Source organism: Equus przewalskii, chromosome 1 (genome assembly GCF_037783145.1).
Source record: "Equus przewalskii isolate Varuska chromosome 1, EquPr2, whole genome shotgun sequence".
Classification (NCBI taxonomy): domain Eukaryota; kingdom Metazoa; phylum Chordata; class Mammalia; order Perissodactyla; family Equidae; genus Equus; species Equus przewalskii.
This window is the reverse complement of record NC_091831.1, coordinates 176,615,071-176,634,302: the sequence shown is the minus strand read 5'-3', so window position 1 is coordinate 176,634,302 and position 19,232 is coordinate 176,615,071. Positions and strand designations below refer to the sequence as shown.

General features: G+C 37.3%; 1 protein-coding gene across 9 annotated transcripts in view; it reads right to left on the bottom strand.

The window, feature by feature from the left end:
* Positions 1–19,232, bottom strand: part of LRFN5 (leucine rich repeat and fibronectin type III domain containing 5) — a 249,267-nt gene that overhangs the window by 15,303 nt on the left and 214,732 nt on the right. For 6 of the 9 annotated variants that reach the window (XM_008531000.2, XM_070629710.1, XM_008531001.2 and 3 more), the window contains one exon: positions 1,118–2,522. In XM_008531000.2, coding sequence (XP_008529222.1) covers positions 1,118–2,502 — 1,385 coding nt within the window. In that variant the 5' untranslated portion in view covers positions 2,503–2,522. Of the gene's footprint in view, positions 1–580; positions 866–1,117; positions 2,523–19,232 lie in introns of all 9 variants that reach the window. The other 3 variants (XR_011542599.1, XR_011542596.1, XR_011542602.1) reach the window with 3 other exon arrangements.

The window sequence follows — 19,232 nt, the reverse complement described above, 5'->3', positions numbered from 1 at the left end:
GATCGATCACATGGCTAGCTAGGCCAGTTTTGTTGTTTTCTACCAGCTCATGCTCATTTCTAAAAATTTCCATACATGAGTGAAAATCAAATTATCTTCAAGAATTCATCTGGGTATATAAGAACTGAGTTGATCTGATTTCAGAAAAGCATAAAGACAAAAAAATATATATATATATATTTCAAAGCCATGATTTTGCATCGTTTCCTAGGAGTAATAATAGTCTATCATGACTGAAATTATATGGAGGGGTAAAAATGTGTATTTCCAACTGAAAATTGGACAAGATGTGACTATAAATCAATGAGGCTGAACTTTAGAAAAACATACCAGAAATCCTTTACTCAAATGCAAATTCTCCATCAATGTCCTTATCCGGAGATGACATACTTAACTCCAGCGATACTTTCACTGCTCAAAATATTTGCGAACTTTCTCTTTGGAACTGTCTTAAGAACCAGGGTACATGAGACAACACACACACACACGTAACTCAATCACTCAAAAAATCAGTCTCATTATTTTATAGTTACATACTATTTTTGACCAAAAAATGGCAACACCCATCTTGATCACCCACCTTATTCATAAGACTTGGCTCCAAATGGCTTTTGCTTGTTTCCAAAATTCAAATTCACCCTCAAAAGACGAAGATTTGCCACCACTGAGGATATTCAAAATAGTATGACGAAGGTTCTAAAGATAATTCCAAAAGTGCTTTGAGCAATGGCAGCATCATTGGGATAATGGAATAGCCTCCCAACGTGACTTCCTTGAAGGAAAGAACACTCTTGTGGATGTGTAAATTCTGGTATGTTTTTGAATTTTTAAAATAAATCAATCTTGTTCTCTGATAGTCACATCTCTTAGATGAGGGGAAAAAAGTAAGCAGGCATAATATTAAATATAAATTTGAACTCTCTAAAAATAACACCATTCAAAATATATCCCCATATGTATTCACCTTTCACAAGCCTCACATTATATTCTTTAAAAAATGGAGTACTATCATTACAAAAAAGGGTAGCACTGCCAATTAAAAAGAAATCAGTCGTGGAGTAACAAGTCCTACACTAAGACGGTTATTGAGTATAAAAATGTGCTTAACTTTTCTTACCTGTAAACAAGGGTGTCATCATAAGTGCCATTGTACTGGATTTGAAACATACGTATTCCAGGGATATTTCTTTGAAAATTAAATTTAAGTAGTGCCGTAGACGATGTTGCCTCTGCCACCACAATTTTATCTTGACTCATTTTGGTATCACCATTACTGCTGCTTGCATTAGAACCTGACTTAGTAGAAGTGGAGATATCTGAAGACCCAGGATCAGGCTCATGGATGTGGTTTGTACTGTTTAGTAAGTGAGGGAGCTTAATTATATGAAGATCCACCGTTTGTGTTGCTTCCCCAGCAGGATTGGAAGCAATGCAGGTAAAAGCACCTGTATCCTTGACAGTCGTTATAAGGATGTCAAGTGTCCCATTATCATACACCAGAGATCTTGTTGCATTCGAAATAAGCTTCCCTTCAGGAGAAATCCAGTGAATTGCAGGTTCAGGGTCTCCCCTGGCTTTGCACCTCAGTGTTGCCCTTTGACCCTCCAGGACTCTCATCTCATGTGTATGACGAGTGATGAGAGGAGGCTCACACAAAAACTCTTCCTCAGGAATTGACCAAAAATAGCGGCCAGTCAAAAGTGCTGGCGAAGCACAGGTCTCAAGGTCATCTTCCCTGGACAGACGCCTCAACCACAACAATTCACAATTGCAATGCAAAGGGTTTCCACCAAAACTTAATGCAAAAGTAGAGGGGCTTATGATTCCTGAGGTTGCTAGTACCTGAGCTCGCTGAAAGAGAGGGTCAGGCGGTAGCTTCTGCAATTTATTTGATGTTACATCTAGCCGAGTCATCTTGTGCAAGTGGGAGAAAGTCCCCTTAGGAATGTTATCAATCATGTTGTGATCCAAACTAAGGGTGTGCAAGCTAACCATCTTCTCAACGGCATCCCAAGGAATTGTTTCTAAATTATTATAGGACAGATCCAGTTCCTCAAGGGCAAAGACATCATCAAATGCTGTAGAAGAAATTAAAGTCAGCTGATTGTTGTTCAATATCAAATGATGCAGATTGGAAAGCCCACTGAACATATCATTTGTAATTTTAGTTAATCGGTTGCTATTCAAATGCAGTGCCCTCAAATTTCGTAAGTCAGCAAAAGCATGAGGTGTAATGAAACTTATTGTATTCCTGGATAGAGTCAGGTCCACCAAGCTGGTCATATTGGCAAAATCTTTCCTTTTAATATTTGTAACAAAATTGTCTGCCAACCGCAATTCCACAGTTCTTCTGTCAATGTTGGGTGGAACAAATAAAAGCCCTTTCTTGGCACAAAGGGTTGCAAGATTAGGAGACAAAATCTGACAGACACAACGCTTTGGACAGATCTGAGCTCTCACTGCTATGCCAATGAAAAACAGATAAAAAAGAAATTTTTCCATTGTAGATCAGATTTAAGAGCCTGTAAGAGAAGACACAGAATATGTTAGCATCCCATCATTTGACTAATGTTCATATTCTAATATACTAGCATAACCTTTTTAATACAAATTGGAATACAGAAACTATTTGTTTACTTAATAAACAAGTACAAAATATCCATTCCGTATTGGAGGCTGTAAAGGACACCAGGATGAAAAATATACCATTCATGGCCTTGCGGGATTTAAAATCAAATGGGAAAAACAAAGAAGTCAATAGATCATTACAATTCTGTAAATAAAGTGCTATTTTTGAAATATTCCCCAAGGTAGTCCATGGGTGTACAAAAAAGAGACATTAAGTGCAGATTGAAGGATGGGAGTTCAAGAAAACGTCCCTTAAACCCTGAAAGACATCTTATAAGTTTAAAAGCTTAAAGCCATAAAGGATTTGCAAGTATTTCAAGTTACTAGTCTGGGTAGAAACAATAAGAAACAATATTTGTTATTGTTAATCTTATGGCACGATATTTGAAAATAATTTTTGATTAAATTTTATTCATGTTTTACAAACTAGCTTGAGCATAGTACATCCGCCATATCCTAAATGCAAATATAGGATCTTATTCCCCAAAATAAATAGACTAACATTTACCACAAATGCTCTGATCTCCTCAAAAGCATGTTTTATTTGATATAAATGTGGATCTTTGAAGGTAATTTATGGGAAGTAGTTACCAAAATGCTTGACAGTGAGTCCAAAAAGATATCATATGTCATTCTCTTTTTCTTAAAATCTTAATGCATTTATATTTATCCAAATTTAATTAAAAAAAACACCTTGACAGTTTCATTTTCCAGTTTGATCTTAAGTATTTGCTCTTGAAGTTAATCTTCAAAGATAAAAATACTAAAACATATATGATTAAAACTTCTCATAAGTTACATGTAGTTTTAAACAGCAACAAAGTTTTAAACAGCTGGAGAAAATCAAATTTTTAATTGATTAAAATGTGAAATATGGAATTATTCTAGAAATAATGCATCTAGTTTTCTAAATGAAACATACTTACAGGTTTGATCTATTTTATGCCTATTTTATGTGATGTTAAATGTGGTTGTAATGAATAAGAATTCTCATTCTCAACAAATGGAATAATCTTACTCTTCTGTTCATGACAGAATAATTAGTAGTAAACTAGCCTTTCCACAATAAACAGAAAAAAATTGTACAAAAATATATAAAACTACACTTTTCTGACACTGGAAAAGAGGAAGCACAGAACTTTGATCCTTGAGAAAAGTGAATTTAAAAAAATGAACCCTGTCATTGCTCCTGGAGACACTTCCAAACCACAGCACAAAGAGAGACAACAAGCAAAGCATGAGCAGCCTCATTCAGTGGAAGAGATACTGGAAGAGACTGGAGAGCAGAGTCTCGGGTGGCTTGAATTTCTGGGGCAGAGTACCAGAAAGGAGAGAGTTCTCAGAGGAAAGAACTCCAGGAATCTCTGGAGGTAGAGACAGGGCAATAGATACTAATCATTCTCAAACACTGATGATAAAGGGGGGAAAGAAACGTGAACAGACACTCAGTGACCTGTAGAAAAATATTAGGAAGTCGAACACACATATAATTGGAGGATCAGAAGAAGGCTGTAGGGTAGAAATAGATTTGAAGAAATATAGGCAAAATGTTTTCAATCTGTGATAGAAAAACAGCAGCCCATAAATCCAAGCTCAAAACAAGAAAAATCAAACCAAGATACCTCATAATCAAATTGCTGATAGACAAAGAAAAACAAAAAATAATCTTAAAAGCAGTCACAGAAATAAGACACATTCCAACAAGATGAGGGGAACAAAACACAAATAATGGATGACTCCTCGCTGACTCCTCTTTGGAAATAAAGCAAGATGGAAGACAATGAAAAATATCGTTAAAGTGCTGCAAGAAAAAAGGAAAGTCTGTCAACCTGGGTGGTGATTTATATATTCAGAAAAGATGAAAATAAAATAAAAGCTTTTGAGAGAAACAAACTGAAAGTTTCTTCACCAGTAGAACAGGTTTATAAGAAAATATAAAGAAATTCTCTTCAGGCTGAAGGAAAATTATATCAGGTGTAATCTTGAATCTGTATAAATGGATGAAAAGCAACAGAAATGGCATATCTGTGGGTAGTATAAAATATATTTGGTGTGTTTTACTTTGTTTATAAATAGTACTTCTGATATGGATATAAAAAGTTACAGAAAACCATCACTCTCACTGTAACAGTCAAATAAGCTGGATAAGCTACAAATCATAATTTTTTAAAAAACTAAGAACATATAATGCTGAAGATACCAATAAACTTAAAGGAACTATATTCCAGACAGTGACAGTCCCTGATGAAAGGGAATAGACCCATAGATGTCCTCCTATTTCCTACACTGACACAAAAGTAAATAGGAGGACCTATTTGGCATAAATTGACGTGAGGAGAAACCACCCATCCTTTTAACAAACTACTTTTAACACCTTATGTTTTTAGACCAGTTGTAGCTTTATAGCAGAACTGAGAGGAAGGTACAGAGACTTCCCATGTACCAACTGCTCCCACACATGCAGAGCTTCCTCCATTATCAACAACTCCTACCAGAGGGGTGCATTTGTTACAAATGATGAATGTACTTTGACACAGCATTATCACCCAAAGTCCACAGTTTACCTTAGGGTTCACTCTTGGTGTTGTACATTCTATGGGTTTGGACAAATGTGTAATGATCTACATCCACTATTATGCCATCACATAGAGTATTTTCACTGTCCTAAAAATCCTCTGTGCTTTGCCTCTTTCTCTCTCTCTGGCCCATTCCTGGCAAACACTGATTTTTTTACTGTCACCATATTCTGTCTTTTCTAGAATGTCATATAGTTGGAATCATACAGCATGTAGCTTTTTCAGATTGCCTTCTTTCACTTAGGAATATGTCTTTAAGGTTCCTCCGTGTCTTTTTGTGGCTTGATAGCCCATTTCATGTTAGCACTGAATGATATTTCATTGTCTGAATGTATCACAGTTTATCCATTTACCTACTGGACGTCTTGGTTGCTTCTAAGTTTTGGCAATTATGAATAAAGCTGCCATACATCTGTGCACAAGCTTTTGTGTGAACATAAGTTTTTTAAGTCCTTTGGGTAAATACCAAGGAGTATGATTGCTGGACTGTGTGATAAGAATATGTATAGTTTTGGAAGAAACTGCCAACTCTTCTTCCACAGTGGCTGCACTGTAATTCCCACCAGCAATGTCTGAGAGTGCCTGTTGTACCACAGCCTCGTCAGCACTTGGTGTTGTCAGTGTTCCAGATTTTGCTTGTTCTAATAGATGTGTAGTGGCATCTCATTGTTTCAATTTGCATTTCCCTGATGGCATATGATGCAGAGTATCTTTGCATATTTTATTTGCCATCTGTATATCTTCTCTGGTGAGGTGTCTGTTAAGGTCTGTCCAATTTTTTAATCATTTGTTTTTTTTTTTTATTATTGAGTCTTAAGATTCTTTGTATATTTTGGATAACAGTCCTTTATCAGATGTGTCTTTTGCAAATAGTTTCTCCCATTCTCTGGCTTAGGATTTCCAACTTTTGGACCTGCTGTAACCGCCTTTACTAATGTGGTGGTGAGGTGTGGAGTTGGGGGAAATGTTCTGCAATCCTATGGTGAGGTCTCAGTCTTTCAGTGAGCCCGCGCCTCTGGACTGCGAACTTCACCAGGTTTCTCCGTGTTTTTCTCTCACCTTAGGTGAGACAAGATGGCTGGAGTGGGCTGGAGTTGGGCATTTCCCTTCTGTCATATGGAAGGATAGAGGCAGCTGGAGTTGAGGATTTCTCTTTCGCAGGTCGGTTAGTATCACATACAGTCATGCGTTGTTTGAGGACGGGGATGCGTTCTGAGAAATGCCTCATTAGGCGATTCCATCGTTGTGTAAACATCATAGAGCACACTTACACAAACCTAGATAGTACAGCCCACTACACACCTGGGCCATGTGGTACTAATCTTACGGGACCACTGCGGTATATGTGGTCCATTGTTGACCGAAATGTCGTTACGTGGTGCCTGACTGCACTACCCCAGCAGGCTAAGCTCTTGTTAATCGGTTTTCCCTGAGGTGGGCCTTGCTAAGAAGTACAGAGTGCTTTGACATACTATATCAAAAGGGCTCCGTTTCCCCTCTCCTTACTGGCAGCAGGAGTGGATTTTTCTCTGATATTTGCTGTGGGGATCTGGTGGAGCTCCTGGAGATAAATCTCAAAATATTGTGGGTCCCCTATAACTGAGTCCCCCTGGAGCTTTTAACCCTCAGACTTGTCTGCATTAAGCCTCCAGCAATTCATCATTACGTTTAGGATTTTCTACCCCAGCGCGGGGTCCCTCAGGGGTTTCTGCTATGAGTCTCTGCTCCTGTAAGCTGCTATGCCCCATATTTGCCCTTCTGTCTCTCCAATCTTGGGGCAGTGGTTAGCTTGTGTCCTCCTCTCTCTTACGGATCCAACAAGAATTTTTGATGTTTCAATCTGTTCAGATTTTTAACTGTTGTTATGATGCCGTAGCAACTTCCCAGCTTCTTACATGTAGAACGGAAACTAGAAGTTTAACAAACCTAAGAATCATGTGTAGGTTGGCATAAAAAAATAGAATCCAAAAGAGACCCAGAAGCAAGGCAATAAAGTGTTTTCTCCCCCATTTCCTTCCTACTGGTCTTTATGGAGTCATAGGAATCCTACCTTGAAAATTCAGGGCTGAAAGAGAGAAGAGACAATTTCCCTAGATACTCTATATTTTCAGATAAGAAAGACTTGAGGAAGAAAAGGAAAATTAAAATGAATCCTTCAGGCAACCCAGACTTTCAAGTTTGGAAAAATGGGTAAGAAGCAGTAGAACTGAAAGAAAGTCAGTCGCTCAGGGCTTTCGGCGATAATAGACTGGGAGACGGATGGGGAGCTCACACACAGGCAGTTCTGTCTTTCGACACAGACTGCCTGGGGCGGCACTGGAGAGGTGAGAGAAACTTCTTAGAGTAAATCTCTATGTCATAGAAAGTAGGGTAGCTCAGTCACAGTCCAAAGCAAAGAATTCCAGGGGTGAGCTTAGAGATCAGAGACATCTTCCTGGCCACCAAAAGCCTGGCAGCAGAGCTCTAAAGCAGGGCGAGGTCTCCAAATGCTCGGACATCAGATGGTTCAAGTGTAAAACAGAGGCAGATCTCCAAAACCACTCGAGAGCTAAGATTCCAAGTCTAACTGAATGGGAAATTCCCAACCATGCTCTTAAAACATTTGAAGCTGCATTGAACTGAGTCACAACAACACTGTAACAAATTACAGACTGAGCTTAAGTGCAGAGCATTAAGAGTAGCTCCCACTCTGGAAGACTGACAGAAGGAGGAACCTATCCTTTTCAAGAAATAAATATCGTTTGCTTCATTCTCTACTGTGCTTTTCTTATAAAATATACTGCACAAAGTGAGAAGTCACATAAAAACATGAAAAAGCAAGAAAAAGTGGCAAACATTCCAAAAAGGAAATGGTCAATAGAAGCAGACCATAGACATCCCAAATGTTATAATTGTCACAGAGAGTTTAAAATAACTATCTTAAAAATGCCTAAGTATCAGGTGGAAAAAGTGGATAACATGCACGTGATGCGATGCAATGTGATGGAGAATTTTAACAGAGATGTAGAAATTTTAGCAGAAATGTAGAAACAACTTAAAAAATGTAAATGTTCTAAAGTATGAAGAAATCCTTAGATGTGCTTAAGAGAATACTGGGCACGGCAGAAGAAAGTATCAGTGTACTTGAAGACAGATTAACAGGGAAAAATCTAAACGCTGACACATAAGGAAAAAAAACAGAAAGAAAAGAAGATAAAGGCTGAGCTCTGAGAGAAAATATAAAAATGTTTGACATAATCATAACTGGAGTCCCAGAAGGAAAGGAAGAGAACGGAGCAGAAGAAATATTTGAAGTGATAATGGTTGATAAGTTTCCAGAATTGATGACATTAATGACCCCAAAAGGCCAATGAAACCCAAGCAGGATAGACACAAAGATAATCATACCCAGATTCATAAGAATCAATTGCTAAAAGCAGAATACAAAGAGAAAAATTATAAAAGGATGCAGGGAAAAAGACATTACATATAGAGGAATAATTATATGAACTACAACTGAATTCTCATAATAAATAATGAAGGCCAAAAAATGGAATAATATATTTAAAATGTAGAGAGAAAAAAATTGGAAAAAATATCCCCTGTCAACCTACATTTTATATCCAATAAAAATATCCTTCAAAACTTGAACATAAAACAAAAATTCTCACAGGTAGACAAAAGGTAATAAAAATTCATCTCGGATGTTATCTGCAAAATGTAATGAAAGAAGTCCATCAAGATAGAAGGAATAGAGAAAAATGAACCCACTGGGAAAATATAAAATCAAACCCAAAATGGTAGACAATCCCAAAGATGTCACTAATTACTCAAACCACAAATTGAATCTAAAATTTAGAGGCAAAGATTATTAGTTTGCCTAAAGTAGCAGGAAGGCCCATTCATAAATAATAGAATATAATAGAATATACACCGTATTCCATCATATACATACACACAGAGGAGAAGACAAAGTAGGAGAAGAGGGGAGGTATGCAAATATAAATGTGAACATTTGGGAATCTGGGTAAAATGGATACTCAAACTCTTCATGCTATTTTTGCAACCATAGTAATTATGAAATTGTGAACCAAAAAAATGTTAAAAGAAAATAAAGATATTGTGAGAAAATAACAAAGCAAGTCCCCGACTGAGGGAAAATATGTGAAATGTTTGTGTGTGTGTGTGCGCGATAAATAACTTGTATCCCAAATATAAGAAATCTTACAACTCAATAAGAAGACATTACTTCCAACAAGAAAATTGGCAAAGCAAGGGAAGAGATACTGCACAATGAACAAATAAGAATGTCCAATAGCCACATGAAAATATTCACAATATTATTAGTCATCAGTGAAATGCAGATCTAAATTAAAATCCTCTCTACCCAACCAACGAAATTAAAACCAAACCAACAAACCTGGTGATCCCAGTTTTGGTGATGATGTGGAACTGGAACTTCTATATGTTGCTGGTGAAAGTGCAAAATGTTACAGCCATTTTGGAGAGTTGGTTGGCAGTCGTTTTGCCACATTAGACACATTCCTACTTACCTAATGCTACACTGCAATAGTGCTGCAAGCATTTACATAAGAGATATGAAAATGCATGTACCCAAAAAGATGCAACCAAGAAGGTTAAAAATTGCTGTATTAACATTAGCCAAAAATCCAAAACAACTCAAACGTCTATAACAGTTGAGATAAACAAACTGCACTATATTCATGCAAGGAATTCTTAGGGGACAATAGAAAGGATGTACTGATATCCACAAATAACATGGACAGGTTTTGTTATGAGTTGAATTGTATGCCCTCAAAAGAACATGAATGCACCTTGAGGGCATTATGCTAAGTGAGACAAGTCAGATAGAGGAAGACAAATGTTGTATGATATCACTTACACATGGAATCTAAAAAAAGCCAAACTCATAGAAACAGAGTAAAATGGTGGTTACCAGGTGCTGGGGGTGGGGGAACTGGGGAGATATTGTTTAAGGGCACAACCTTGCAACTAGTAGATAAATAAGTCCTGGAGATCTAACACTCAATATAATGATTGTAGACAATACTGTATTATAAACATGAAAGTTGCTAAGAGACTAGATCTTAATTGTTCCCACCACAAAAAAGAAATAATTATGTGACACAATAGAAGTATTAGTTAACGCTACAGTGATAATCATATTGCAATATATAAATGTATGAAATCAACACATTGTACACCTTAAACTTACACACTGTTATATGTCAATTATATCTCAATTAAAAAAAATGCTGAAGTCTTAACCCCCACTACCGTGAATGTGACCTTATTTGGAAATAGGGCCTGCGCAGATGATCAAGTTAAGATGAGGTGATTACCGTAGACACTAATCCAAAATGATTGTGTCCTTATAAAAAAAGGAACTTTGGACATAAAGACAGACACGCATGGAGGGAAGACAATGTGAAGCACAATGAGAACATCATCTATAAGCCAAGGAATGCCTAAGGCTACCAGAATCTAGGAGAGAGGCGGAGAAGAGATAGTCCCTCAGCCCTCAAAAGGAACCAACCATGCCAGACATCTTGATTTTGGACTTCTAGTTTCTGGAATTGTGAGACAATAAATTTCTGTTTAAGCCATCCAGTTTGGGGTACTTTGTTACGGCAGTCCTAGCAAACTAACATAAGTCTCTAAAGCATTTCCCTTAACAGAAGATTTCAGATATAAAACAATACATATTGTAAGCTTCCAAGTATACATGCATTGAGAACAGGCAAAACTAACCTATAGTAATGGACATGAAATCAGTGGTGGCCTAGTTGAAGGATGGTAGGTTTGGAAGGACTAAAAGGAAATCTGGGGGGTTATGAAAATATTCTATATTTTATTTGGTTTATACACTTATCATAATTCATTGGCTACACCCTTAAAATTGGTGCATATTATTTATGTCAAATATAGCTCAATATCTTCTATTAAATTTTTAAAAAGAAAATATGGGTTTTCCATTATGTTTCCAAATATTGGTTCCAAAGAAAGAAGAATTTATAGAATGACACATAATTGGTAGTTAATCTGAACTTAATCATATTTTAGAAACATGTATTTTCTTGACTCTATGATATATCTTCAAAGATGTGCTTCCATTCCAACCCAAATTATACATCCTCGTTCATAATTTTACTTCATCAGGAAAAACATATACTGCCTGATACAATATGCTCTCACTGCCAATACGGTGACTTAGAAAGTAAGGGTAAGTTTAGAATAAACTGTGGACTGCTTTCTTAACCTTATGTCTATTTTTTGTTTAAGTGAGATCTGTAAGGAATGAAAGAACCATATCAAAACTTGTGATTAATGAGCTTTCCCATGGTGTCCTAGGACAGGGTGGGAATTTCAAAGTTTGTGAAAGGTAGGAGAGAGGATCAAGTAAAGAAACAGTTTTCATTTCCTACAAGTTCACAAACTAATCCTTGACATACTTTTTAGATTAATATACGACCACTTGAAGAAAATGTATGTGTATGGAAGAGCAGAGCAGTTGTCATGTTTTGCTGGAATTTATGATTGAAAAATTTATAAAGATCATCAGACACACTGTCCTTATTTTTATCTAGTTAAGTGAAATTGTTTTAAAATATGATTTGTCTATTGCTTTCTCTAAATAGTTAAATGCAGACAATACAGATGGGTTTTTAATAATAATATTTGAGTGAGGCTGTAACTCAGTAAATAGTCCTACAGTTACAGCTCTTTAGATAATATTTACACATCTCTATATTATATGCTCTTTGAAGCAAATTCCTTTCAACACAATGTGACACATTTATCAACAAAGAAGAGTCTATCACACACAAACTGGAAAATGATTTTCCTGTACTGCATCCATCTTTCAGCCCATGGCTATTACATAACATACGCTCAAGAGAATCGGTATTTATTTGGCAACTAGAACGAGATATAAAAGCAAATTTAGATTTTACAACCAACTGAGAGTTTAATCTATTCTCTGCAGAAGCCAATATGGTACCAATTTATATGTTGCGTTAAAGGAAAACTATTGGGCTCCTCAGGAGTTGCCTTGCCATCAGTCAGCAGAGCTCTATCAATTCAGTTAGTGCCCCTTTGCCCAAGCTGATGCCTGGGGACACATGCTGATGCCTGTTGACGCTGATGAGTTGTTTTAGGATATGTCAAATGGTTATAGTATTGTAAAGGACATTTTTAATATAGTTTAGATAATGAAACACACTAGTTTCGTTTCAAATATTTTAGGTTTTCTGCCTAACGTTTTTCTAGAGGGACTAAAAATGATAAGATAACTCCATTCTCTACTAAAACATGTACTGAGGATATTATGATTGAACTGTTAAATTCAGGATCAAAGTACGACAACCATAACCTAGAACAATTATCCTTTGGTCTTTGATTGTAATGGTCGCTAGTAAAATTCCTAAGCATGTTGAACATAATAAATTGTTAAAATTCATTCATGCATCCACTCATTATTTTATTCATTTCTTCAGCAAGAGGAATTTAGCATCTGTACCACATACAAGGTGCTTTGCTAGAATCTTCCAAGCTAGAAGCCTGGGATCTGATTAGGACAAGCACATTCACAATTATGATAGAAGTCAGAATGTGTAAACTTTTAATTTAACACACACTTTTATGTTTAAGTTTACACAGTTCCAAGGGTCTGTGAGTTCATATAGCATCCTGTAATTTTTGTTCTCAACATGTGCGGGTATACATAGGAGCATTTTTTAAATTCAACATGGCATATACATACATAAACACGTGCTATTTACACTAATGAACAGCAGATAAGAGGTCAGTTACTTAAACAAACCAAATTTTAAAAACTAATAGCTACCATTCATTGAGGACACACAGGTAAACCTGAAGGAAGTAATGGTCTCCTTATTTTATAGATGAGGAAATGAGCTGGAGAGACTGATAACTTATAATTAAACCAGTTTACTAAATGGAATATTTGCCATGCTCTATCTAACTAGTAGATGTGTAAATATTTCAGTACTTCTTGGATTTTTAAAATTAAGTGAAAGCTACATAAAGAGAATTTTTTTCTTTTACAAAATATTTTTCATATTAATTTTGTTAGCTTGCGTTAGAAAGCTAAGAGGGACTTATGCGATGTACTTATCATACAAAATCCCATTTAATCCTTGCAAAACTCCGAATAAAGTAGTTATTTTTCCCATTTTATATGATGAAATAAAATTTAAGAAACGCTAAGCAATCCCCTCAAGGTCATGTAGAAAGAAACAAAAAGATAGATTTAAGATGGAGGGATATCTATTTCCAAAATCCATGCTCTTCCTAGGATAAGATGATGCTTATAAATATTATTTATATGGTGTTTTTCTGATTATTTAGCATTTGGACATAAAGGGTTGTTAATTCCAACAACAATGACTCCTTAAGTTCATCAAGTGATTTACTCATTATTTTCCTGGTCTCTCTTCATAATCAAATTACATTTGGAAGATGTTAGCAGATTACTAAGAAACTTAAGAACACCTTGGAAGACAACTCAAGTGACACATTTAACCACAGTAATTCATTTTTCTTTGGTATGTCAAGACATGACTGAAGTTACCCAAATACTTAAGTCCATAATGCTAAGTCTTCTTTTAAGGATATAAATTCTACCTATAGAATGGAGAGGGATTTCTGTGTATGAAGAGATCTCAGTATTCTCCCACTGATATGGGAGATGCCCATCTACTTTTCTTGCCCACTTGAAAGTCTGCCTGCAGAGACTATAATGTCATTGAGGGTCCATGGATCCTAAGAGTAAATACTATGAGTAACTCTGGAGGGGAATGTATTCTCTCTTGCAGTAAATAACTCGGGGGGAGAGAAAGCAGCCCAGAGCAGCCCCGTGCTAAGAGGCTGTGAAGATTCCCAATAGTCCTAGAACAGCAGTGCTTTGGAGTTGGGCCAGCTGACACAGGTGGCAAGTGGTTTCCTAAAATGAATTTCTGTTGACGGTAAGCATCCTTTATGGATGTTCAGATACAAACGGAAAATATTTGGGAAGGGAGAGGGGGGATGTGTGTATAAAAGTCCAAGATAATTTATATTTAAAATTTCAACTAATTTAGACAATAGTGCCTCTAAGGAATAGATATAATTTACCCGGGAAGGAGATGGTTATTTGTTTAGTAAAATAATTTGATAATCCACTTTGTGTGTGAATGGTGAGCATCCCAAGGTGTGGGTTTTAAAGGGGCAATGAAACAAGGGGTAGCCAAATTCTGTTTGATAAATGAAATGAAAGCTCAAGATGTGGAAGAGAGGAGAGGAGAGAGGACTGAAGGAAGCATACAAAGAGAGAAGATTCTGGTAAAATCGTGATCGGCATGTGGCCTGCAGGAACATAGTCACAGATCAGTAACCTCTTGGATAAAGAGTAGCCTGTTTCCCGGGGAATTACGCTGTTGCGCCCCATCAAGTCCAAACCTGAAGCAGTACTCCCCCCATCAAAGCTTTGTGGGAAACAGCAGGGTAAAAGGAGCTTGTGTTCCACGTCTGGGTTGGTATTAAGTGATGAGGAAACTGAATCTCGGTGAAAGTTTGAAGACATGATTCGTCATCTAAGACTCCAACCCGGATTTAACACACCAGTTTCTCTTCCTATTGCATCTCATTGCAGAATAATCAGGCTTCAGCCGACACAGGGGAGAAGAAAGGTCCCGGAGAAGGAACATTATCACGAATGTGAAATGCAATGGAGTCACTATCTTGCCTTTGCACAGTGGTAGATGACTCCTCTTTTCTTCCAATTTCTAAGAATACAGCAGCTCCCTCCTCAGAATTCACCTTGATTTTATAACAACTTGAAAAGGCGTAAAAAGTGTTTTAATACCAAGTCGAATGCCATTAATCGGTGTTTCAAATCTAGTAAATGATTTAGTACTTCATCCATTTTTCTTTGGAATTCTGACAGGTGAATCTCTGAGTCTTTGAGATGTCATGCTATCCATTATGTTTCAGTTTCTTGATGGTCTTTAACATTTCACGTAACTAGTCTCTGTGCTTATATTGGCTCTACTGTGCGGTTGCCATAGCAATTAAAGAGGCACAGTTGTGGAGCGAATGCAGCCAGGATGATCAGCACAGAGATGTTGTTTGACACTGAAATTCAGGCACCTAGAAATCTGGCTAAGTCTTCAGAAAAAAGATGCGGTTTAGACTTTCTCTTGATACTACGGTGGGCATTGAGGCAGTCAAGTTATCTCCAATAGAAAACTGAATTGAAAAGCTGAAAAAATAAGAGTGAAAAGAAAGGCATACACCCTTACAGAGGAAGTAGTGAGTTTACTGAGGGTTTACATACTAAATACGTATGTGGGTGGAAAGTTCCAGCAGTACTCCTACAGATATATTTTGACAAATTAACACCATATGGAACCTTTTATGCCACTGAAAGCAACGTGTTTTTCTCTGTCTTTTTCTTTCTCTCTCTCTCTTATTCTCTCTCCTCTCTTTCCTGCTTCCTTCCTCTCACCTCACTCCCTCCTTCCCCTCATCTCTCTCGAACACACTCAACCTGCTTAGTCTTATTCGATTCTTTTGTTTTTTGTATTGACATTGTTTTGCTCCTTATAACATAATGATCATTTCAATTTGATGTTATGCATACTTCAAAAAGTAATATCATAATATTACTGCACAAAAATTTCATGCTCAATTATATAAAAAATTATAAATTTAAAATATAACTGAGTAACGGATACAGATGTTTCATAGAAGCCTGGATCACACTCGTTCTGTATTTCTGTGTGACACTGCCAACTTGTCCACTCCACTTTGATCTCTAATAAGCTCAAAATTAACATGTCTACAACTGAGCTCCTAATTTTCTCTCTCAAATCTGCTTCGCTCCTCCAACAGTACTTCCCTCTAATTATAGGTCATCTCCATTCTCTTCAAAGCCCAGACCTAAAACATTGGAATTATTCATTACTTCTCTCTTTCTGTTATATATCAAATCCAGTTCCTTAATATGCCTATGCACTATACAGCGGGAATATATACATGATGGGATCGTATCTAACACTCTAACTTTCATCCTTTCATCTAGAATATAACAGCCTCCTGGCTAGTTAACCTGCTTCAGCCATTGTCCCCCTTCAGTCTCTGTTCCACAAAGCAGCCAGAGTGATCTTGTTAAAACTTAAAGCAGATCAAAACCTCTCTACCGGCTTCCCATCTCGCTTGGAGAAAATGCCAGGTCCTTGCAATGGCCACGAATTCCTCCCTGACCTGGTTCCCACTGCTGCCCTGACTTCAGCACTACTCTGGCCCTTGTTCACTTCACTATGATCACATTGGCCACTTTGCTGTTTCTCAAACACACTGGGAAAAATATTGTTACAGACTTTGCACTCCCTTTTCCTTTCTCCGGGATCTTACCACCTATCTTTACACATACTGTAGCTCCAGCCCTCAGTTCCTTCTAGTCTTCATTTAAATGTCACCTTCAGAGTAGGCTTACCCTGTCCACTCTATTGAAAGTAGAATCCCCCACCCTCCGAGTCCTGCTTTATTTTTCTCCATAACAATTACCAGTATCTCACCTTCTACACGTTTTGCTTATCTTGGCTTATTTTCTGAATCTACCAAGTAAAATGCATGTTCCAGGAGGGCAGGGATTTTCTTCTTTTGTTGTTGTTGTTTTGAGTAAGATTAGCCCTGAGCTAACTACTGCCAGTCCTCCTCTTTTCGCTGAGGAAGACTGGCTCTGAGCTAACATCCATGCCCATCTTCCTCTACTTTATATGTGGGACACCTAACACAGCCTGGCTTGCCAAGCTGTGCCATGTCTACACCCGGGATCCCAACCTGCGAACCCCAGGCCACTGAAGCAGAAGGTGCGAACTTAACCGCTGCGCCACCTGGCTGGCCCCCAGGGATTTTCCTCTTTTGTTTATCACTGTATCCTCAGTACCTAGAGGAAGAGCTGGCACAAACTAGGCTCTCAATTACTATTTGTTGAATGAGTGAAGATGGAAATCCAATGATTTAGCAAGTGCCTGAGAAAGTGTTCAAAGTTTCCAGTAATTAAAATGTGAATAAAAATACTATTTTGTAAAAATTATTATTTTTTTAATTATGGTATCAATGCTGGTGAGAATACAATGAAGAGATTTTCTCACTCATTGCTAGCAGTGGTAGACATTTAGGATTTTATGCCCTCTAAAATTAAAAAGGTCCTGGCTGCTGGAGAAAAGGATAAATATAGAATGGGGAATAAGGGCAAAGCGCAGTGTTGGCAAGCTTTGACGAGGGAGAGAACTGACTAGTTCAGCAGTCTTGAGTTGTGAGGAAGATGATGGATTAAGAGCATTATAGGATGTTTTATTGCATTTTGGGAAATGCAATCTCCTCTTACACTCCTGAAGAAACCTTTAAGTAAAATTTGTATGATTTGTTAATGTTTCTGGGTTTGGGGCTTGTGTTACTTTCAAACGTGGCACTACGCTAGCCCATGCCTGAATATGGGTGAAGAACCAAATTTATTCACCGAACAGATCCCTAAACTATTTAACAAAATGACTGGCTCACGATGGACGCTCCTTGAGTGGAAGCGGCAGTGGCAGCCCTCATGTGGTGTGGGGGATCAGAATTGGCCACTCCAGAATGTGCTTCTTTGGCTCAATTATTTTTAAGAACAAAAGACTCTGAAAGAAACTTTGGCCTTCCCTTCAAGTGCCAAAAAGAATTTAAGATAGAAGGCCTGTTTCAGGAAGGAACTAATACCATAAGACAACTATAGTATAATGTAAAATAGGTGTGATAGACAGAAAGGCACTGGCAAGCCCATATTTACCAACATTCTGTCTCTCGGGGTCATGTTGTCTATAGATGGCCCAGCAAACCCTTGTTTATCAAACATTTTCTCTTCCATCTCCATGTAAATTACCTGCCTCCCTTTTGAAGACCCAAACCACTATGCCCGACATCCATTTTTGTCTTTAGCTGAAGATAGTATTTAAGGTGGCAGCTTCAGCAATTCTGGAGAGTTACTCAGTTTTCCTCGGTTTCTCCCACTTATATGTGTTATTAAACTTTGATTTTCTCCTGTTATTCAGTACCATGTCAATTTAATTCTCAGACAAGCCAGAAGCACCTGGAGGGTAGAGGAATTGTCTTCCTCCCCCACAGCAGCAGCATAGCAAGCAATAACAACAATAATGATGTGGAAAAAGCTTATTATCAAGTTTAAGGTGAATTATAATACATCAATTCAGTGACTTTTTAATGACGCCATTAAACATTTGTTTATGAATCATAAAGAAGTAAAATTTAGGGAGGTGCTTAGCAATAAAAAAAGAATAAGCAATCACATATATATTTTATGTACATCCAAGACTATGTGTGTATGTGTGCATGTGTATATGAGTGTGGTACAAGTACTAGTTGCCTTTTCAATATTCATTCTTTCCTTCTTTAGTAACAGAACCCAATTTGCCTGTTGTATTGCTTCCCAGCAAGAAGGGTTTATTTTCTAGCTTCTTTTTCATGGAGGTATAATCACGTAAGCCACTGCCTTCCACTGAGGTATAAGTGAGAATGTTGACAAGAGCTTCAGAGAAGATTGCTTAAACAGAGATGACTGAGATGAGATGTACCTCCTTGTTCTTTTGTCCATCTGACTTCTTCTGAACTCTAAGTTGGACATGATCTCTGGAACTCTAGCAGCCACCTTGTACATTGTGGTGACCTTGAAGGTGGGAGTCATGAGTCACGATGGTGGAGGAGGCATTCCTGATTGTCACGGAGTTGCTCTGCCAGCCCTGGATTACCTTCTAACATGTTTAAGCTACTGTTTTGAAAGTCTCTGCTACTCACAGCCAAACTAATTTCAACTGGTTACAGTCTGATTTTAAAAACATTTAAGCACCAAATATGAACATGCTAAAAATGACTAGGAAGAAATCTATCATGCATTTAACTTTATGTGTTATAGATATTTCAAATGTTTTGAAAACATTATATGTAATGGCCACATATTTTCTGGAAAAT